This window comes from Dipodomys spectabilis, unplaced genomic scaffold (genome assembly GCF_019054845.1).
Source record: "Dipodomys spectabilis isolate Male_0828 unplaced genomic scaffold, ASM1905484v1 ptg000621l, whole genome shotgun sequence".
Taxonomy (NCBI): Eukaryota; Metazoa; Chordata; class Mammalia; order Rodentia; family Heteromyidae; genus Dipodomys; species Dipodomys spectabilis.
Window position 1 is genome coordinate 1,028,160 of NW_024871298.1, and position 23,523 is coordinate 1,051,682.

Here is a 23,523-nt window from a genome sequence, read left to right on the forward strand (position 1 = left end):
TTGGCCATCCTTCTTTCCTCTTCAGAGATGTTTCTCTTTAAGTCTTTATTTATTTATTTTTTTGTCGGTCATGGGGCTTGAACTCTGGGCTTGGGCACTGTCCTTGCACTCTTCAGCTCAAGGCAAGCACTGTACCACTTGAGCCACAGTGCCACTTTTGGTTTTCGAGTGGTTTATTGGAGATAAGAGTCTCATGGACTTTCCTGCCCAAGCTGCTTTGAACGGTGATCATCAGATCTCAGCCTCCTGAGTAGCTAGGATTACAGGCGTGAGCCACTGGCTCCAGCTCTCTATAAGTCTTTAGCCCACTTATTTATAGGACAGTTGTTTCTTTGAGGCTTTGTTGTTGGGGATTTCATTTTTTGAGTTCCAGGTATATTTTAGCTATGAGACCCTTGTCCGTTGTATCTTCTCCCAATCCATGGGCTTTCTATTGATCTTGCTAGCTATGTCCTTTGCCATGCAGAAGCTCTGCAATTTCATGCAATCCCATTTGTCCAACCTTTCTTTGATTTGTTGTGTTTCTGGGTCTCTTTTAAGAAAATTTGGGCCTGTGCCAAGGAGACCTAGGGTTTCTCCTATTCCATCCTGTAATGTTTTCAGAGTGTCTGCTTTGACTTCAAGGTCTTTGATCCATTTGGAGTTGATTCTGGTGCAGGGTGATATATAAGGCTCTAGCTTTAGTTTTCTACAAGTGGTTAACCAATTTTGCCAGCACCATTTATCTTCCATTCTATTTTTTTAGCTCCCTTATCGAAGATTAGATGGCTATAGGTCTCTAGGTTCATTTCTGGGTTTTCAATTCTATTCCATTGGTCCTGAGGTCTGTTCTTGTGCCAGTACCAAGCTGTTTTGATTTCTATGGCTTTGTAGTAGAGTTTGAAATTTGGTATTGATATTCCTCCAGCACTGTTCTTTCTGTTGAGGATCGTTTTAGCTATTTGGGGTCTTTTATTGTTCCTTATGAATTTTTGGATTGCCTCTTCTATTTCCTTGAAGAATGAAGTTGGAATATTGATAGGTATCACATTGAATTTGTAGATAGCCTTGGGAAGTATTGCCATTTTCATGATGTTGATCCTTCCAATCCAGGAGCATGGGAGGTTTTGTCACTTTCTAAGTTCTGTTTCGATTTCCTTTTTCAGGTTTTTAAAGTTTTCATCATAGAACTACAAGGTCTTTTGAGAACATAAAAGTAGACTTCAGTTCTAACTTCTGCAGGTAAAGTCTTCCAAAAGGAAGAGGTGGCTGAGACTAGAGGAGTAAATTAGGAGAGCCGTTCTTGGACAACCTTCCAGAAGTCTTAGAAGCCCAGTACAGACAGGAGGAGAGAGACAAAACCACCGAGCGTTGCTCTCATAAAAATTTCACTGGGCTTATTCCCACAGCGCACAGTCTGCCCCTCTAAACAGTAGAAGTCAATGCTTTTCCGATGCAGAGAACATTTGCTTTTAATGTATGTTATAAAAGGAAGAAAAAGTAACGTATTTCCTCACCCGCTGGAAGGTTGACACCCCTCCCCCAGAACAAAGGCAGACTAGCAAGAGCGAAGCCTAACAGCGTGTGTTTTATGTTACATGGGATCCTTTAGAAATGAGCGCTCGAGGAAACAGAGCCGGTGAGAAGCCGGCAGGACGGGCAGGTCCCAGCCCGTGCTCCAGCATCGGGGCTGGGGCTTAGCAAGGCCTTTCTGTTCGTTCGCTGAGATTCCCTTTGGTCTCCCTCCATCTTCCTACCCTCTGTGTGAATAAAGTACAGGACCCCTGCCAATCAGAGGGGAGGGAGGAGAGAGTTTTATCACTTTTTTTTTTCAGGAAAAGTCAGAGAGACCTGCTTGCCTCTGTTGTTTTCCCAAATGTCTAAGTGACATATTTTGGGGTGTCATGCCTTGAACCCCCAACAACACAGCCACACATAGGTACACACATTTCTATATTGTATATTTCATATGCATGCACATGATTGTGTGCGTGTTATATGTCCATCTATGTGTATATCAGCGTACATTCAGTATGTACACGCATTATGTGATGGGTGTGTATCTGCATACGTTTGCATGTCTGTGTGTGTACAAGGAGAGAGCTCCACATTGCACTGTGCAGATGTTAAGCTGTGCAGAGCTTCTGTGAAGGGCAAGGACAAGAACCAGTGAGGGTTTGCTGGGACACTGGCGCTTAGACGCGCCAGGTCTGGGTTAGCAGATCCCTCTCATCTCTCTTATCACCAGGACAAGCACATCCTTGACATCCCTGCTAAGTGGCTGCCTGAGAAACATTTCCCTCCACAGAGACTCATGCAGCCTGCCCTTGGAGACCTGAAGAGCTGAAATGGTTGTTTCCTGGCTCCTTCAGCCCAAAGGAAATAGTCTGAGCAAGGAGGAAGGGCAGGAATATTGGGCTGGAAAGAGCACGGGCATATCTGGAGAGCAACAAATGCGGTGTGTTGTTCTTCCATTGCCTGATCAGAGGTCCGGGCACATTAAAGACCTTGTATTCTATCATGAGCTTGGAGAGATGGTATTTAACCAGATGGAGGGTGAGGCCAATACGAAGTCAATAGGGAAAATAAATTTTTTCCTTTTGATTTTTGTATCTGTCTGACTGGTTATCTGGGCTCTAATGATACAGGTTCTAGTGTACATTTAATAAGGGTATCCTTGCATGAAAGCCTGCATCTCGGCCCTAAAATAATGTCTCCCCTTAGCAAATTGTGATCAAAAATTCCTAGTAGAGAGAAGAGAAGGTCAGAGCCTTGGCTTTAAATGCTTTGGTCTCTACCAGCCTAGGAGATAGGAGAGAGAGAGAGAACAGAGACTAGATAGCCATAGAAATACCACAGAGAAGACGGGAGCTGGTGCTCATGCCTGTAATCCTAGCTACTCAGGAGGCTGAGATCCAAGGATCATGGTTCTGTCACACTTAAATAACCAAAGAACGGAAAAGTGAGACATGAGACAGAAATCGAATTCGTTGTTTATCAAAATGACCCTGCAAGAATTATGGTGAGAGCCAGGTGCTGGTGGCTCACGCCTGTAATCCTAGCTACTCAGGAGGCTGAGAGCTGAGGATCGCGGTTCAAAGCCAGCCCAGGCAGGAAAGTCCGTGATACTTTTATCTCCAATGAACCATGAGAAAACCAGAAGTGGTGCTGTGGCTCAAGTCTTGGGCTGAAGAGCTGAGGGACAGGGCGCTCCAGGCCCAGAATTCAAGCCCCACGACCAGCAAAAAACAAGAATTATGAGGAGCTGGAGGCTTCCTCCATGACCTCTGAGGAAGGCCTGGGGGTCTGGCCAGTGTAAGGCAGACCAGAGGAGGGAACGCATGAAGCGGGGAGAGCAAAGCCTACGCTCAAGTGGAGAACCCTGGGTAATGGGAGGCCGGGAATGTGATCATCTGTGGAGGAACGTCAGAGGCCACAGAAGAGACAGCTCAGGGGTGAGGCCATGTGGTTGGCCATGCCTTCGGGGCAGGGCTAATGGCCCCGATGTACATCCTCATACTGGGTGACCAGACACCGGTCGTGAGCTACAGGACTCAGTGTTTTCCCTGCCGAATCTCAGTCTTGCTCTGGTCTGATTCCTCCTCTCGCTGCTCTGATCTCCTCCCTTTGGGAATGGGAATATTTATTCCGTGTCATATCTTGGAAGTATCTAATTTGTTTCTTGGTTTTTATAGGAGCTCATAACTTAGGAGTTTGTCCAGAGTCCCCAGGGAGTCTTTGAACGTAGTCATTTAAGCAGTATTGGAAGTGTTCAGACTCCGTAGCTCCAGGAGATGAACTAAGCGCATTGTGGATCAGGAGATGAGATGCCCAGGAGCTTTCGTGGGCCAGGGGTGTGTTTGCAAAATGGCAGGTGCACATCATGGGCTCAGGTATGGAACTTGAGGTCCCCAAGTAGATGACGTCATTTTATCATTTGGGGGAGGTTCTGGAAACGTGGAGAGGTGGAAAAAGGTCCCTGGGGGCTCAGAGTTGGCTTATCCGGATGTTCATGAATAATTGTGTGCACGTAATACATGCCATCACCACCAGGAGCCTGTGGTCCAGCCAGGATATAGAGACCCTGCCATGCCTCTCCCCCGCTGCATGTTTAATGCAGCTTGCTGGGCTTTTTGTGGACCCTGTCATTAAGTTCTGGTGATGGAGTTAGCCTGGAACTGGCAGGATTTATTCTAATCCTCTTAACGACAAACAGAGGTTCTTGACAAAACCAGGTGTGGCAGTGTGTAGGAGCCATCTTCCGTGATCACAACTCCAAGTGTGGGTACCACCAGCATCCAGGGGGCTAAGGGCAGATGCTTCTCAACAGCCTACAATGTGTAGAACAGGCTGTCCACGGCATGCCTAGCTGTAGGCTTTAGCCATGCTGTGGTTGAGCCGTCCTAGGCTAGAGGAAAGGAAGAGAAGATAATACAGAACTAGATGAAATGCTGTGTGCAATGAACTTGCATGCCCCTGGTTCTGTGCCCTCTGCCTCTTTAAAAGGTTGCTCGCCCTCCATTCTTATTTCTCCAGGTAGCAGATTAGATTCTTTTTTCCCCCTAGAGTGTCAGGCCAAGCACACAGCAGGTAAACAATTACATGCTAACCACTCGTACGTGTGACCCTGCTGTCTCTTTATCCTGGACCTTGCTTGAAAGCACTCCAGCAGGAAAGGCTCTTTGTAGTGAGAAAACAAGGAGACGGGAGGGAATTTGAAAGCTCTGCCTCCCATTCAGAGCAGTGTGTGTGTGTGTGTGTGTGTGTGTGTGTGTGTGTGTGTGTGTGTGTGTGTGTGTGTGTGTGTGTGTGTGTGTGTGTGTGTGTGTGTGTGTGTGTGTGGCCTTTTAGGCTTGGGTGACATGAGAAGGTCTACCTTGACTTAATACAACATAAATTATGTCTATCATAGAGGATAGCTATCCAGATCACTGATTCATATAATTCTGAGGGTTTTTTTTCCTCTTAAGACAAGGTCTTGGTAGGTTTCTCAGGCTGGCCTAGAACTCACAATCCTCCTGTGTCAGCTTCCAGAGTGCTGGTTATAGGTGCACACCAGCTATTCCTATTATCTTCTGTTTCAATAGACTTAAGGACTGCTTTTGATGGTGCATCCAGCTCTTTCCATTGAGAACCAGTGGTATTTCCATAATGAGAGAATCATAGTCTTATTGGGGCAAAGGAAAAGTTGGTTTTACCATCTTTATAGTATGGCAAGGGCTGGAAATACAGCTCAGTGGTAAGGAATGGGCTAGTACCCCCCCAACCACATGTACACACTCTCCAAAAAATAAAAATAAAATAGAGGAGGAGAAGAAACAAGAAGGTGAAGGCTGAGTTGTACATTCCATATGAGAAGCAGCCTTTATGGATTCTGGGAATAACGGAAACGTGATCCTGGATTGTGCTAAAACCATGGGCATTTGCTGCTTTTACTTTAAGGCTGACGTGGCTCAGTGCTGCTATGACCTCTCTGTATAGAAGTTGTCTTGAGAGAGACAGAGAGAGAGAGAGAGAGAAACAGAGAGAGGGGTTCCTGGGTCTCTGCCTGTGCTCTCATGGGTTGGGGGACCGTCGGTTCCATCCAGCCATTTATTGAGCTTCTCTTTGAGCTCTTCTCATTTGTCATGAAATTCTGAAAGGAGTGTTTGCCTTGCCTGACTGAAATGGTGCAGGAACATGAGCCTGGGTTTACTGATTTGTTGGTATCCGTGTTCCTAAAATCAGGCCTTGGACTGGGATTTCTAGCTATGGAGGAAACACACATAAGGGACATAATTTTTAACAGATTTTGATGGAAGTCTTGCTTTTCATCTTAATTATATTTTGCTTCGTTTTCTGGCTTCACGGGGACCTAGTTATAAAAGGAGCCATTCTTAAAGATTAAAAGCATCTATATTTGATCCAAGGAGAATTCCCCAAGCAGTTACAATTTGTCACTCTGGTTTGTATTTTGCTATGCAGGTTGAAAAGCTGGATCACTTTTCTCTGGTCTTTACAATATACCTGAGCTATTGGCTAGGCACCAGTATGGTAGAAATGCTAAGAGCTATAAAGAAGTTTGGGGGGAAATCAAGATGGCAGCCCCAATATTAGAATATATTAGCAATAACTATATTACAACATGTACTTTAAAAAAAAAAAAAAAGCAATACATGGTTGTACACACCCTTAATCTCTATACTTGAGACTGAAGAAGGACCTTCACAAATTCAAGGCCAGATTGGGATACATAGTGAGACTCCATCTTAAAATAATAACGACAACAATAATAATAATAATAACAGAGAAGAGCTCTCTTAACCACACTATTCAGGTTGTATAATTCATTGATAACATTTAGGAGCAATGAAAAGTATTTCAGTATGCAAAGACCATACATTATCATCTCCAAAGATATATCAAGAACCAGCTGGGCACCAGTGGCTAATGCCTATAATCCTAGCAACTCAAGATGCTGAGATCTGAGGATCTCAGTTTGAAGCCAACTAGGACAGGAAAGTTCATGAGACTCTTATCTCCAATAAACTCTCGAAAAAGCCAGAAGTGGCACTATAGCTCAAGTGATAGAATGCTTGCTCTGAGCAAAATAGTACAAAGACAGCACCCAGGCCCAGACTTGAAGCCCCAAGACCAGCAAAAAAAAAATCAAGAACCAAGAATAATTAGCCCACTTACCAAAATGCACAGTATATAAGTACCTTGGAAATTTACTACCTAGATGAATGGTCAAATGTATTAATCTACTGGAAAGGTCTCCTTAAAAGAATAGATGACCAAAAAAATAAAAGAATAGCTGGATCACCACACACACTAGTGGCTCATACCTGTAATCCTAGCTACTTCAAAGGCTGAAATCTGAGAATCACAGTTCAAAGCTAGTCTGGGCAGGAAAGTCCATGAGACTCTTATCTCCAGTTATCCACCAGAAAGCCAGAAGTGGAGCTGTGGCTCAAAGTGGTAAGGCTCTAGCCTTGAGCAGAAAAACTGAGGGACAGTGCCCAGGCCCTGAGTTCAAGCCTCATGACCAACAATCAATCAAATGTCAGTCTAGCATATAAGAACCATCTTGAGACAGTGTGAGAGAGCTAGGTTTGCTCTCCAAGTGAAATGGCCCAATTAGACATATCAGGAAGTCATAGGGTAAACTGTGGGCCTAGGTATAACTACTGCTCTTCATTTTAACAGCAGGACCTATCTTTATTCTCACCCACCCACTCCCCGCAGGCACTAAATAAATATTGACTGAAAGAATAAACAGACGAACAAAGGGATAAATAAATGAGCAAATACACCAGCCCCAGTAGAGAAAAGACAACATAGCAGTAGTAGGTATGTTGTTGAATGTTAACTTACAAAGTCCTCCAGGAACCGAAGCACCCATTGCTATAAGATCGTGGGGCGTGAGAGAGCTACCCAGCGCTGCCTGGAAAAGCTAAGACATTTTCCTCATGGATGAGAAAGGTGTTGTCCAGGACAACTTGGTAATCCATCTTTATTTCCTTGTATACAAAGTGCATTCTGTTTACAAAGAGCTACTAATGCATTTATGTTAAAGCATATGGATTTACAGCCTGAAATGAAATGTATTCATAGATAATCTACCTTAATCCTGTTTGGGGAAGGGGAAGAATCAACTGGTATCAGATTAGTATTGATTAACTGTCGCTGGGATTGACAAAGCGGCACACAATCCACTTAGCAAATACCCGGATTGAGCGCGAAAGCTCTGCAGATACGGGTCTTGACACTGGCTCTCGTCCCCCTCCTAAAAGATAGTTCAACAGATGGAACATACTCGTTGGCACTGAATAATTCACACTTCATAGGCACCGGTTCCCTTCCCCCACCTTTGTAGTGTGATGTTGGTGCAATTTGTAGAGATGGAGGAAAATGCATGCAGATGCTCCCCAAATGTGCTTGCCCCCCGACCTGTTAAAGACGGAGATGCTGAATGCCTTTCACTATTTCCGAGTGGAAGAACACCCTCGAGCATTCGTGTTTCGTAGCTAGATTCTGTCCCCTGTCCATTTCTGTTATGTAATGAGCAGGTGTTTGATGAGGAGTCCTGCCTGGGTCAGGATTATTCTCCAGAGAGACTTCCTTGTAGCTCTAGGGAGCCATGCTCTGTGCGTTTATTGGAGTGCTGGGGACTGACACTGAAGACACAGAAACGTCCACCTCACAACACAAATAACAAATGAATTCTTCCACGGTGCTTCTGATTGTAAGTGACAGAAAGCAAAACTAATCTGGTTGAAGGCAATGAACAATTTTAATGGGGATTTTCTGATTTATAACGGAGACATCTAAACATGGCTGACTGGGATGTTTTCAGCCCTTCTCCGAACTCTGCGCAGGTTTCTTTCAAGAAGCTTCTTGGTAGACGGAGAGGGAGAGTTTAGAAGCACTATTGTCTAGATGACCATCCAGTCAGAAAAGGCCTGCCTGGCCTGAAGAGGTCGCCTGCCTTGGCCCTTGGATACCTCATTCTCACAAATCAGACTTTTTTTTTGGTTGGTTGTGGGGCTTGAACTGGGGGCCTAGGCACTGTCCCTGAGCTTTTTCTGCTCAACAGTAGCACTCTACCACTTTGAGCCACAGCGCCACTTCTGTTTTCTGGTGGTTCACTGGAGATAGGAGTCGCACAGCTTTCCTACCCAGGCTGGCTTTGAACCACAATCCTCAGATTTCAGCCTCCTATGTAGTGTCCACTTCTGAAGCTAGACGTGTGTGAGTCAGGTGTGGACAGGTAGCAGTTCACACCGGATGCCTGGATGGGCCTTTTGGGAGGAGCTGCTGTGAGTAAATCTGACCACCTGTGGTTCTCCGGTCTCCTGTGGAGATTTCTAGATTCAGATCCCAAGTCCCTGGCTCACAACTGAACAAAAGTAACACAATGAGCCATGAACTAGGAACATAGAGTCTATAGCCAGATTTGCCTGTTGTTCACATCCTGGGTCTCACATCAGTCTTTGTAATGCCATTCAGTGACTCGGTTTCCTCCTCTGGATTGATGGGAACTGGCGCTTCGCATGAGGCGGTGGCATGTGAACTCACAGAACAAACTTCTGAAGTGTCAGCAGTTGTTCCAACTTTCATTCCCCCCCCCAACACACATGTCTACCTTTGAGTTCCCACTGTCACCTTCTAGAACATTCCATCCCCATCTTCTCGGGCTTCTTCATATGGAATGTCAAGAAAATATGGGCAGGCCTGGTCATCAGGAGTCCATCAAAAAAAAAAAAAAATCACCTCTGGTCTCTTCAATTTCCAGACCTTTCTGGTCATTTAAAATGTCTCTTCTCAATTCCTTGGACACACAGAAGGGACAAGGAACTTTTTCTGGGGCTGTAGATTCGAGTGCCTGAAGATCAACTACAATCATAGCATAGTCGCCTTTCTGAGAGGCTGACACTCCTCACAGATGACTCTGGTCCAGGACGTGAGGTCTCTACGCTCCTCTCAGTCAGACCCCCCCCCACCCCCACACACACACACACACAGTACAGCTGAGCCACTTCCCACTGACATCAGGCTCTTCTCGGCAGCAACAGCTCCTGCCGTAAAGTGACCGTGGGTCTGGCTCCATGGAAACCTCCTTCTGTCCTGAAGCTCACGTGCATTGTGCTCAGTGAAAGAAGCCAGACCCCAAACTCTGCCTACTGAATTGTTCCTCTGAAATGACATCCTAAAAAAAAAAAAAGAAAAATCCTAAAACCAGGGGGAGCTAGGAGCAGCAGCCAGAAGGCGGATAAACTGCGAAGTAAGAGCAGGGGGGAATTTTTACGGTGATAAAAAGAATTTTGATTTTGGAACTAGGTATACAACTGTAGTAGGCATTTTGTTTTTTTTTTTCAAACCTCCATCGTGTGTCTATACCACAGCAGACACATTTTCCTTGATGGAAACAAACCATCTTCAAAGATAGGTGAAGGACGTAGCTACCTGCCTGACAGGACGGGGAGAGAAAAATAGGCCAAGAACAAACAAAAAAAAGAAAGAAAGAAAATCAATAACTCACGAAATTATCAAGCCTTAGACAAAGCTAAAGAGAGGAGTGAAACCTGGACGTCATGTTATAAAGCACACCTTGCGGTGGCAGGAAGAGGAACTCCTCAGGCTGTAAACCAGGGAAGATACCTGCCATGATCGGACTTGGTTCAGTTGATTTGATTGCATTAAACTGGAGAGAGTATAAAAAGAAAATAGAGCTGTTCCGAAGCTGCTTCCCCAGAGACCAGGTAGCTGAAGCCTTCGCCATTTGCTTTCTGGGCAGCTGGTTGTAAAAGATGGCAGTAGAATAGTGTGTGACCGCTCATCCTCCCTCTCTCCAGAGGTTAGCATCTCCAGCTTCTCCCTGCTAGAGTCCAATGGAATTCCACAGTACCAAAGCCTACACTCATGACTTAAAAGAGGAAAGTTCCAGCCAGGCACCAGTGGCTCACACCTGTCATCCTAGCTACTCAGGAGGCTGAGATCTGAGGATCGCAGTTCAAAGCCAGCCTGGATAGGAAAGTTCATGAGATTCTTATCTCCAGTGAACCACCAGAAAACCGGAAGTGGCTCTGTGGCTCAAAGGGATAGAGCACTTGCCTTGAGTGAAAGAGCTCAGGCCCTGAATCCAAGCCAACAATAAAAAGAATTAAAAAGAGGAGAGTCACCAGTGGCTGCCTCACAGGACACAGTGAAACAGTGCTCATCCAGGGGGCATGCCAGGCACGGTGGAGCACAGAGCAAGAGCAGGTCCTCATGGAGAAGAGTTTAGCTCATTGAATGTACTTAAGGAAAGAAAGACTTTTTCTCCTGGCTGAAAACACTGTACCTAATGGAGAGTGGGTAAGAAATCCAAGTGCAAGGAAACACCCATACAGTGGCAATGATTTCCAGCTGGGCGTGGCCATGTATGCCTATAAATCCCAGCAGTCATAGGGCTGAGCCAGGAGGATAGCAAGTTCGAGGCTAGCCTGGCTACTTAGCAAGATTCTATCGCTATACCACCATGATCACCTCCACCCCAGTACCCCCCAAAAAGGAACATGATCACATTCAGCTTTTGGTCCTTTGGCTTGTGGCAAAAATAAGTTTCAGGGGAATGGTACGGACCTCTTTGTTGTTGCTGTTATATCTTAAAGTGGATAAAGAAGTATCCACTCTGAGCGAGGCGTGTCGATGCAGGCCTGGAGTTCCAACACTCACTAGTTTTAGGCTAGAGTATCACTGGCTCGAGGACCTCTTGGGTTCCATAATGAGGTCCTGTTTCAAAACAGGGTAAACTCTGTTATTCAAGGTTGATTTATTTAGGTATTCCCATCTCACTACAATTAACGAACACATTAATAAAGGGCTTCCGAAACCATTAACGTAAGTCCCGTGGCAACTCCGTGTGGGAATAGCAGGGCTACTACAGATAAATTAAATATAAGGGGATGGAAAAGGCGTTAAGTTAGGATAGGCAGGAAGAAAAACGGTCATTTAATTCCACCCAAAAGACCGAGTCCTGTTGATTTGTTATTTTAATTTTTTTTCAAGAAATTGACTAACCTGCCAATTCCTTTGCCCTTTGTAGATTAATCATGGTGATGCATACTATGAGGATTTTGTGTATTTATCTTCATGCCCTTCACGAAGGTCTTTCCATTGCTTATGTATGGGTTGGTTAATTTTTTTATTGCTTTATCATAAGGGTGCTATACAGAGGGCTTTACAGTTCTGTAACTCAGGTAAAGAGTACATTTCTTTCCCGACAATGTCACCCCTTCCCTCTCTCCCAGGTTTTCCCTCCCCTCCGCACCCACAAGTTTGTACTCTTCATTTTCAGTGTAGTGTCCAGTGAGTACCACTGCTGCAATTATTCACCCTTCGCCCCTCCATTTCTGTGCCCCCCCCATATACACATAACAAAAAGAAAACAAAAGCAGCAAGAAAGAAAACAAAGCCTTCTCATTTTTATTCCCTGGAGTTCATTTCCATAACTATTATTTTGTATGATCAGACAGGCATTTGGGGTCTGGGCCTCTGAAGGGTCCCGCCCCTCCCCCTCCAGTGACGGGGGCGTGGCCTGGGCACAGCGTGATTGATACTAGGCAGGTGCAATTAGCAGAATTCTCTTAAGGTGATTCACACAGATCATAAAGCAGGACTTGTTCCCCCCCCCCTCCCCCCAAGAACAAGTCCAATGGGAATCCCAGAGGTGGCTACATCAATGCATATGGGATCATCTTGGTCTTTCTTTCCCTCATGGTTGGAAGATGCTTCTCACAGCTAGCTGTACATGGCGCGTGGCTATCCTGGTAGAGAAACTGGCAGCCTAGAGACATCCATCTGTGCCCACCTGTGGGCACACCTCCCCTGGGCCCTTCTTGCATGGACTGCAATCTGCAGTCTCAACTTAGAGGAAGTTAGCCGGGCCCTTGGCTCCCATGTATAATACCCAGGGTATTTGTTTGCAAGGGGAAAAGGAAGAGAGGGTTGTTAGAACAGCACAACACAGTGTCCTGGGAATAAAACCAGTGGATAAGGTAAAAATCGGATCATCCAGATGACCCTTTAAGCCACCCGTGACGTGGCCTGCGTGAAGGCTTGCTCCCTTAACAAGATTGCATTCCAAAATTAAATCACGCGAGTGTTTTGAGCGCTTTGAAAGGGTCGCTTGTATTAAGATTTCAATTTCACCATTTCTCTTCCCACCCTCACCGTCATCCTCTCCGGTACGTGAGTTCATAAGTTTCTCCAATTATTTTTTTTTTCAGCTGGTATTTTTTCATTCTCAATTAAAGACTTCAATTTCCTTCTCCACGGGCAGCGCCGCCTCCCGCTTGTGCAGCTTCGGGAACAAGGCGTTCTGTGCATCCAGTGCCAGGCCCCGGTGGTTTGCTCAGGGCTTCGGAGCGTCCTTGGGTCCCGATTGCTCTCTCCCCGGGGCAGGCACTGGCCAGTGCAGATCTACAGAGGCTGTGCCTGCCCCTGCCTCCCGGGGCCTTCCCATTGATCGCCTCTCTCTCTCTCCCTCTGCTTGGTGGCGTGGTACCGGCCACCTGTCCTAGGTAGGCCTGCAGGGTGTTTATTATCTCACCCGTGGGATTCGCAGTGCCATGTCTTTGAGGACACACAGCGTCTCCCTCCAGCACGGCTCTGATGTGGAGACACGGCCTCCATCCCACTTTATCACCGCAGCTCTGGGTGCGGATCGGGTCCCGCTTGAGAGGCCGCTCCGTCCACGCGATTGCGTCCGTGTGTGCATCCGACACAGCCCGTGGCGGTGCCATTGTCTCTTTCCCTGTGCAGGTTTTATTTACTGCCCAAAATAATGTAGTCATAAGAAACTGAAATGAGGTTACTTACTGCTCAGATGCCTCCTTTTCATTTTTATTTTTTTTATTTTCTCTAGTTCAGGCAAAATGATACTCCAAGCATGAGTTCTGGCCCATTGGTTTCTAGAGTAGAGTTAACTTAATTAAACCGCTTACCTCTTCCCGTCCCACCAGGATGTCTCGGTGTGTGAACTGTTCGGCCTCTCCACTGCAGATTCTATGCGAGTGTTTAAGGTTCCTCGAGCCGCGTGACCGCTTCAGTGTTACTATCATTACATCTAAAAGGGAACATGTCTTATCTTACTACCTGTTGTTGGCACTCAGATTGTTTGATGTCGTGTTGTTAGCTCCGAGGCCTTCTCTTCTATTTTTGTTTTCTTCGTCATCTTCTCACATAGCTTCTTAGATTATGTTCGAACTTATTATTTTTTTTAAAAAAATTTGTTATTGTTGTTATATAGGTGATGTACAGAGGGGTTCGAGTTACGTAAGTCAGGTAATGAGTATTTTTCATTTTGGACAGTGTCTCCCCTTTCCTCATTGTCCCCCCCGTTTTTCCCTCCCATTTTCACCCACAAGTGGTAAAGTTCATTTTCAGCGTATTATACTTCTAGCATAATAGATAGAAGCCACCCACCATTTATATACACACATGTATATGTATATACGTACATATATATGTATATACGTAGAATCTCTAGGACATATGCGCACACATACCTCATATAATTAATCACATGTAGTTTTGTCTGTTCCTCTAATCCTCACAATGCTTCAAGGGAGGAGTACATTCCGCCAAGGAGGAACAGTGAGTTCACTTGTCCAGCACCTTAGTTCGCTTCCCAATCTTCCTGGAACTTGGTACTCTGTCTTTTCAAGTCACCCATCTGTCAAAACTCCCAGCCTCAATGAGCGAAAATGCCCCCCTGATGCCCACCTGCGTCTGAGTACCTGGGTCCCTCCTAGTCCTGCGCCCCATAAACGCACGATTGCTAACCACAGGAGAACATCAGTACCTAGCACCCAGCACTCAGCAGCCAACGGACTCTGTGCTTCACTTGCCAAAAGATGGCACTTTGCTGGGCGTTGGTGGCTCACGCCTGTCATCCTAGCTACTCAGAAGGCTGAGACCTGAGGATCACTGTTCAAAGCCAGCCGGGGCAGGAAAGTCCTTGAGACACCCAGCTCCAATGAAGCACCAGAAAACCAGAAGTGGTGCAGTGGCTCAAAGTGGTACAGCACTTCCCTTGAGCAGAAACTGTTCAGAGACAGCGCCCAAGCCCCCCATGACCCACAAAAAGAAAATGGTGCCTCATGTCATGTCCACGTCTTCCTCTTTTGTGATGGTCAGATTGAAAAGCTAGACTCAGTGGACATTTCAGCTGAACAATGCTAAGCTCGGTGGACATCTTCATTCTTCTTACTGCTCAGCACTGACTATAATGAAATACTTCTCGAAATACTTCTCCCGGCTTGTCTGGGACTGCATCCCTGGTCCTCCATCTACCTTCTCAGTGATTGCTTCTCTGTTTCTCTCCACGGTTCATCCTCCCGTTCAAACCTCCATTGCTGGCTGGAGTGCCTTACAGTTCTGACCGTGGCTCTCTTTCGACCTTTCTAGGGCCTCTGTTGGCTCATACCGTCCGTGCTCTTGACTGCTGCTTTCATCTGGATCCCAGCAGTGCTCAGCAAGGCCTCTTCCCACATCAGCCTTCGCAGGCCCTCCGGCCCGCCCGGCTAGGACAAAGCTCCCAGCCATGCATGGACTCCGCAGGCTCCTTCAAAGCAGTGTTTCCCAGCCCTTTGCTAAGTTCTCTCTCCTAGGGAGTCTTCGGATTCTTCTTTCCTCACCGCCCATCCTGTAGATCTCACTAGTGCAGCTGCACTATCTCCCTGTTCTGTGAGAGCGTGACACGCACACATTCCTCTCTCTGTGCAAGCCTGCAGAATGTATGACTTATAAGGATTGTGCTTTTAAAACTTGATTTTTTCCCCCTGCTTTTTATCTGTCTAGTTCTAATAAAACCCAGTAAGAGAAAAGATCAGATTTTCTCACTGAACATCAATCGCCCTCCTGGACCATGCACGTATTAGGCACTAATTAAAGCTCCAGTTCCAATACTCGGATTGCCTACAGCTTTTTGTATCTAGTCTTTTAATTTTGTTCTTTCTCACGGGCACTGGGGTTTAAGCTCGGGCCCTTCTTGGCATTATCCTAGGCAGGATCTCTACCCCTTGAATCGTACCTTGGCCTTCACTCTTTTTCCAATTAGCATCTCATATCTCAGTCACAGGCTGGCCTGAGCCCTGGGCCCTTCTAACTATACCTCCGTGTGGCTGGCGTTTGAGTTCTGAGCCACCATGCCCAGCATGTTAGTTGAGATGAAATCTCACTTTTTTTTTTTTTTTGCCTTAACTGGTCTCACACTGCAGTCCTCTCGATCTCTGCCCCCAGAGTAACTGATGGACCTTACACCTGGGCTTTTTAAATGGGTTTAAAAAAAAAACCAATGGAATCCCTAAATGGAAAATGTGAAGCTGTGTCCCTTATGTCTGTCTACCAAGCCCTTCAGCTGGTTCGTTGGGTTTTACTTTTACTAAAACTTCCAGAAAGTCTGCCATCTTTTGGATTTCTCAGAGCATTTTACATCTTTGATTAAACATACTCCAACCCATTTCCTCGAAAAGAGCTTTTCACTGCATGACACTTTTAAGAGAAAACCCAATAAATACTCATGATAAGAATGAAATATTAGCCAGGTGCTGGTTATCCGTGCCTGCCATGCCAGCAACTCAGGATGCTGAGATCCCAAGAATTTCCGTTTGAAGCCAGCTAGGCAAAAAAACCTTGTGAGACTCATCTGCACAGTAACCACCGAAAAGCTGGGCTAGAGGCTTGGCTTAAGTGGTCATGCACCAAGCAAACCCAGGACTCTAAGATGACTTTGTAAAAGCAGCACTGATCTTAGCTCATTGGTCTCTTGCTTATCTGCTGCTTCAAGAAATGGAATGAACCTTTCTTTCATTGTTACTGGGCCATTTTGTCAGATCCACTTCCTTTTGTCCATTTTATGATCTAGTATTGGTATAAATACCTATCTTTGGTCAAGGAAAATATGGCTATAATTACACTTGTCATTCAGTTCTTACCTACCTAAGCAATGTAAACTCAGAAACTGTCAATGATTTTTATGTTCTCCCTCCTTCCTTTCCTTTGCTTCCTTCCCTCCCTCCTTCCTTTCCTTCTTTTCTTCCTTCCCTCCCTCCTCCTTTCTTTCCTCCCTCCCTCCCTCTCTCCCTCCCACCCATCCTCTCACACTTCCTTCCTTCCTTCCTTCCTTCCTTCCTTCCTTCCTTCCTTCCCTTCTTCCCTTGTTTATTTGTTTGATTTCTGAAATGAGGTCTCACTGTACAGCCAGGCTGACTTTGAAACTTGTGACCTCCCAGTTCTGGGAACACAGGTGTTCACCACTACACTCAGCCTACAGATGTTTGAGTTCTGCCTTGGTCCCCGTGGTTTAAACCATTGAACAAAGATGAGTTTTTACTTCCTGTTCATTAATGTAAAAGCATCAGTCAAAATTATACTAATATTAATGATGTTCATCAAGAAAGAATTTAACACTGCAAACTCCATTAAACTAGTTTAATCCCTTAATCAATTTTCTATGCTGTATCCTTAAACCATTTTTGACTTTTTTAAAGATTTCTTGAAATGATTGTTTAGGAGATCAATTCTGTTTCTTGTATGACAAGATGTGATTTAGAATAATGTCTACCACATCTGGCTTATTATCAGTCTTCTGGATCCATGTCACTAAGCATAACTTCTGTCTCTGTTTTTCCCAACCCCCTTTCCCTGTGTCAGATTTTGCAAATCTTGAAATTTTGCAGATTTTAAAAAATGTTGTCGAAGTTCTCCTTTCTCTAATTCAGCCCACAGGGATTGTTTTCGTCTCCACCAAATTTAATTTCCTCAGGTCACTCGTGTTAACTATAGTAAATTTTGCTTTCCACCATTTTATCTCCTTTAAGACTTCTTTTCTGGTGATACCGTCTACCAATGAGAACAGTTTTGGCTTGGGGTACAGTACCTGGGTAAAACCCTGGGTTCAATACTCAGTACCACAAAAATAACAAGTGTGGGAACTTGCAGCTTAAATTACATAAAAGCCTATTGTTTTTTTGTTGTCGTCATCTTTGTCTAGTAAATTCCTTTGATGTTTCAGGATCCTGTCCCTCTCCCCCGTGTGGAGAAAGTAACTATCTAAAGATAATCGTGTACTTAGGTCTGAGCATAACCTCATGGGAGTTTATACTCCAGGGAAAGACAGTTTACCACTGATGCTGAATTCATTCCTCATTTGCCAGCTGAGGAAATCAAAGGCCAGAGAGGTATGTGGTGTGCCACAGGGAGGGACAGAGAGAAGAGTAGCTCTGAGGTCCCAGCATCCGGAGCACTTTGGTGGGGGGAAAAATATGATGAACCTGAGCTCTCCACTCGAGTATCATTTCTACGGAGAAACTGGCTTTCTGTTACTATGGTAACAAAGTGCATTTGATTTTTTTTTTTTTTACAAGTATACCCCCTACCTGTACTAGTAGGAGAAAGAGCCATTGAGCTGATCTTTATGGTGATTCAAAACACTTTAGATAGATCCTGTCACATGCTTTATAAGCTCCTGATAGATTGCATAGAATTAAGTTATTGGGCAGAGAACCAGCTAATGGAAACACATTGATGAAATCATTTTCGAGGGACATTAAATAGAACTTAAAATCAAGCTGAAATGGCTTTATGGATTTTTCAGTCAAACTGTTTATGAACATTTATTGCCAGTAAATTATATTGTGTCAAGAGAGGGAATCGGTAGGTATGGTTTTAATAGAAACCTTTTTTGAAATAATCAAATTGAGAATAATGCATCATGCGAGGATGGATGGAGGGTGGGCGATGGATGGTGGTCTGTGGCGAACAAGGGGTAGAAAGACAGATCCGTAAGAGATCCTGGGAAGAAATGATGTTGGGAAAGTATTCTCATCAGACTTGTAAACTGTTTCTAGAAGAGCAACTGGGGATACAGAGGGCAGTCCTTGAGGCTGAGAACCTCTAGGCACTTAGTTCTTTCCAGAACAAGAATATCAGGTATTTAAAGAAACTAAGTAGCAGATAAGCATTCATCATCTATTTTTTTTGGGGGGGGGAGTCAGTTGTGGGGCCTGGGTGCTGTCCCTGAGCTTTTTTGCTCAAGGCAAGTGATCTACCACTTTGAACCACAGCGCCACTCCCAGTTTTCTGGTGGTTCATTGGAGATGAGTCTCATGGACTTTCCTGCCTGGGCTGGCTTGAACCTTGATCTCAGATCTCAGCCTCCTGAGTAGCTAGGATGACAGGCATGAGCTGCCGGCACCCGCTTCATCATTGTATCTTGACGAATGAAGAAACAGACTGGACACAGAGGCTGGAACTGGCTCAGGCTTTGGAAGTCCATTTTTAAGGAAAAAGTCATTTCTGCTGGGGGTCCCAGCGGGAAAACTCCTTTGACATAATTGCTCTGATTTTAGTGAAACATCTCTCCAACTGCACGCACACATCCGTCAAAGCACAGAGCTGGGAGATAGTCTTGAGCCGGAGATGTTTTGACAAATGACATGAGGAGCTGGCATGACACTGGGTGAGACCCGGGGTGTCACGGTGTCGTGGGAACAGCCCAAATAATGAAGGCTGTCCAGTCGCGGGCACTCACTTCCATATGGATAACTCAGGCAACTGAGGCTGGTGTTTGAACAGACGCAAAAGCTCTCTTTTTGTTAATGCAATTCTGGGTGGGAGCAGAGACTTCAGCTGCACCGCACACCAGTAACTCTCCTTGCCTTACCGAGATCTGTAACAGTTGGTTTTAGGCATAGTGTTCAAGTACACATGGCCAAGAAAGACGGATTCCTCAGTACCCAAGGATGATGGGTGCTGCTCTCACATGAGGCGAGTGGTTAGGGGGTGTTGGTGGGTGTTAGATAGCCAGGGGCCACACCCCCGTGTTTCACTCGTGTCCTGAGACCTCCAGGGGCAGCCTGCACCGTGCCCAGGGCCTGTGCCTACCTTACAGGATCATAGCAGTATAGGAGATGTAAAACAGTGTTCTCTGAAAAAAAAAAATCCAATTTAATACATGTTTAACCAAAGCTACGTAGAAGTGTCTATTCCACTTCATTTATATTCAGTTGTACAGGATGTAATAAAGTGAAATCCCAGGGGCAAAATTAATCATTTATGCATGAGCAAACCATGAACATTTGTATGAAATTTACATGAAAAGCTTTAAATGTATATGGATATGTTGATGTCTTTGGAATGATGTTAAAGAATCTGGTTTGGAGTCTTACAAAAGGAAGACTAAGCCAGGCGCTGGTGGCTCACGCCTGTAATCCTAGCTACTCAAGAGACTGAGATCTGAGGATCGTGGTTTGAAGCCAGGAAAGTCTGTTGAGACTCCTATCTCCAATAAAATAATGAGAAACAGCTGGAAGCGGTGCTGTGGCTCAAGTGGTAGAGCTCTAGCTTTGAGCACAGAGAAGCTCAGGGACAGCACCCAGAACTTGAGTTCAAGCCTCAAGACTGGGGATAAAGAAGAAAAAAAGGAAGACTATTCCAGCTTTGGGCCCATCCTCACTGTCAATTTTATGAGGCGGTTGTGGAAACTTGGGGAGCTAGTACACATGACTGCATATGATGGAGGTTTTAGTCACTCACAATCGTAGGTTAGAAGAATAGCTATTATTATTATTCATCAAGATATTCCCGTAATGACCATTGCAGTGTTAAGTAGAGGTGTTATTCTCTGATTGTATTTGCAATTGTCTATTAGTCCTAGCAAAAAGAGATTGAATATTTCAATACTCGCTATAGAAATAAAGAAACCAATTTATTTTCCTGGATTCATTATTATGCCAGGATAAACTTAGGATTGGAATAATAATGTTGAACTTCTCCGCGTTATAACAACGCAAGAGACACTCTGGAAATTCACACCTGAATTGCAAACTGACCCAGTCCTCCTTCTTGAGTCACGAATGAAAAGGTCAACTTCTTGCTTTCACCCCATAGGACACTGGTTTCTCTGAGTTTAATTGAAAAAAATGGATACACAGAGCAAGTACCTACGATAAACAGGCTGAAAAGATCAGAGCTTGAGCAGGGAACATACGGATCAGTAACAATAACTTTGTCGTGGCTGGAAAGAGCCCAATGACAAATGTTAGGAAAAAAAGCTCAATAGCACAAAGCTGGCGCCAGTGGCTCACGCCTCCAATCCTAGCCACTCAGGAGGCTGAGATCTGAGGATCGCGGTTCAAAGTCAGCCCAGGCAAGAAAAGTCCGTGAGACTCTTGTTTCCAATAAACCACTGTGGCGCTGTGGCTCAAGTGGTAGAGCACTTGCCTTGAGCTGAAGAGCTGAGGGACAGCACCCAGGCCCAGAGTTCAAGCCCCATGACTGACCAAAATAAAAAAAGCAGCTCACTATCACAATCAAGAGCTCAGTGTCTCGGTTGGGTTGGAGGTCTGTGTTGATACTCCAGAGTGTGAAAGTCCTGAACTTCAGTGATCTTCCATAATGTTATGCTTTTTGGCATACTAGTACAAAACTTTACTGAAAAATCTCGCTTATCTTTAGACAAATACTAGCATGGAACCCTCTGCTAGGATGTGATCACAGTCCTCAGCAGCCCCGCAGTAAAAGGGCTCAGCTACTATATTCCAAACACCTCCAGTTAGATGACTACAAATGGTTTATGAGCAATAAGAGGCAGACCTTTCTGTTTCCAGATAGGGTTTTCTTTTCTTTTGTTTTTTTCCTTTTCTATTTTTTGAAGCCAAAATGGAATTTGCCTCGTGGCCTTGTTCTGATCTCTGCAAGAACACTTTGAAAAGATGTTTCTTGGTTTTGTTTTGTTTTGTTTCAAGCTTGCTTGAATGACTTGATTCAGGGCTGTCCTTTCCTGTGCTCTAAAGCCAGTGGCAAAATATGTGCACAGTGCATAGTACGTGCATTCTGGAAAATGCATGCATCCTGGATAATATATGTGGATTGAACAGTATGTGTATTTGGAGCAATATATTGCAGAGTGAACAGTACATGCATTCTGGGTAATATGTGTGGATTGAGCAGTACATGCATTCTGGGTAATAGATGTGAATGGAGCAGCCTGTGCATTCTGGGTAATATGCAGTAGGTATGTACTGATTGAGCAGTAGGTATATTCTGAGCAATACATTCCAATTAAGCAGTACGTGCATTTTGGGTATATGCAGATTGAACAGTACATACATTTTAGGTAATATGTGCAGATCAAAAAGCACATGCATTCTGGGTAATATGTGTGGATTGAACCCTATGTATATTTTGAGTACTATATGCGGGTTGAGCAGCAGGTGTGTTCTGGGTAATAAGTGCAGATGGAGTAGCATCTGCATTCTGGGTAGTAAGTGCGGACGGGGTACCCTGTGCGTCCTGGGTAACATCTGCATTTGGGGTAACATGTGGTACAATGGATGCCTCACACTTGGGTGATCCTCCACCACGCCAACCGTGTTTGCTTTTGTCTTTTGTGCACAGGAGCCGAGGGCACAGTCTTCCCCAAGTCGATAGAAACACCCAATGTGAGGGCCGACCCCTTCAAGGAGCTGAGGTAAGCCGCTGCCTCTGCGCCCGCCGCCTTCGCTGACGGCTGTGGCTGGTCTGGTCTGTCTCACACTCACCAGTGGTAACCTTTGCACTACTGAGGCCGTCGTCGCCACAGTACCAAAAGCATCCCCTGGGGGACGGCGGTGGGAGGTGCTACCACCCAAAGAGCACTTTCTCTAAGTCCTTCAGAGGATTCCAGGAGTGCCCTGAGAGGCCGCTAGGCCTCCTGGCGGTGGGATGTAGATTCATTCATCGGCGGCAGTGTTTGGCTGTCCTGTTTTGTGGTCATGGCGCAGCTCTGCCCAAGGAAAAGTGGCTATCGAAAAGAAACTGAAGTCTACATGCAGTTGGGGCAGCTTACTGCGTAACAAGCTATTCCGTGGCACGGGATTGCTAGAAGAGTCTGGGAGTGTCCCCCAGGGACTGGTGCTGACTTTCAAATATCCTCAAGTGGATCAGGGTGTGAGTGGACATGAATGGTAGATTCACCACTGACTACAGGAAATAAGAAGGAACAACCAGCAGACAGACAGACATAGAGACAGAGCCTAAAAGCTATGCTAGCCATCAAATAACAAGCTCCCCCATCCCCGAAGAGAAGCACATCTAAAAAAAATGGGATGTGGATACAAATTCAACTGCCGTTTCTACCCTGTACTGATAAATGGCTAAATGTCCATAAGCAGCGCTCGGAACGAGTGTGGCGTCGTAGACGTGGGCCACAGGCCGCACCCGCTGTCTCTCATTGTGGTTTGAATCCCTGCTGTGCTGAAGCAGCACCAGCCGCAGAGGGGGCTGAATTCCCTCGGCTGGAAATGCAGCATCTTATTCCAAAGCCCACAGCATTTCTTAGGGACTCCCCAGGTCCTTGTGAATATAGAGAAGGAAGAAAAGTAGGAAAAATGGGGGAAACAGTAGAGGGGAAAGGAGACCCTTGTCAGAGCAAAACCCTGTACACGCCGGGTGCCAGTGGCTCACGCCTGTCATCGTAGCTACTCAGGAGGCTGAGATTTGAGGATTGAGGTTCAAAGCCAGCCCGGGCAGGAAAGTCCGTGAGACTCTTATCTCCAGTAAACCACCAGAAACCACCAGAAACTGGTGCTGTGGTTCAAGCGGTAGAGCACTAGCCTTGAGCTCTTTTGCTCAGAGATAGCACCCAGTCCCAGAGTTCAAGTCCCACAACTGACCAAAAAAAAAAAAAAAAGAATTAATAGTTTCTGCTTTGCTAGAGTTTTGCTTTGTTGCTTTCTTAGAGTCTTTGCTTACAGTGTTCACAAATAATCCCTCAAATTCATACCAAAGGGGAAAAGAAAGGTGGGCATGGCTAGCTCACACCTGTAGTCCTGGCTACTCAAGAGGCTGAGATCTGAGGATCTTGGTCCAAAGCCAGCCCAGACAGGAAAGTCCATGAGGCGCTTATCTCCGATTAACCAATAGAAAACCAGAAGTGGTGCTGTGGTTCAAATTGGTAGAACACTAGCCTTGAGTGAAAAGAGCTCAGGGACAGCACCTAGGTCCTGCGTTCAAGCCCCATAACCCACAAAAAAA

The 23,523-nt window shown here is 45.4% G+C and overlaps 1 protein-coding gene across 1 annotated transcript in view; it reads left to right on the plus strand.

The window, feature by feature from the left end:
• Sgcd (sarcoglycan delta) overlaps positions 1-23,523 on the plus strand; it is a 245,664-nt gene that overhangs the window by 165,149 nt on the left and 56,992 nt on the right. Inside the window, exon 6 of the mRNA XM_042671413.1 lies at positions 21,907-21,979. Coding sequence (XP_042527347.1) covers positions 21,907-21,979 — 73 coding nt within the window. The remainder of the gene's footprint in view (positions 1-21,906; positions 21,980-23,523) is intronic.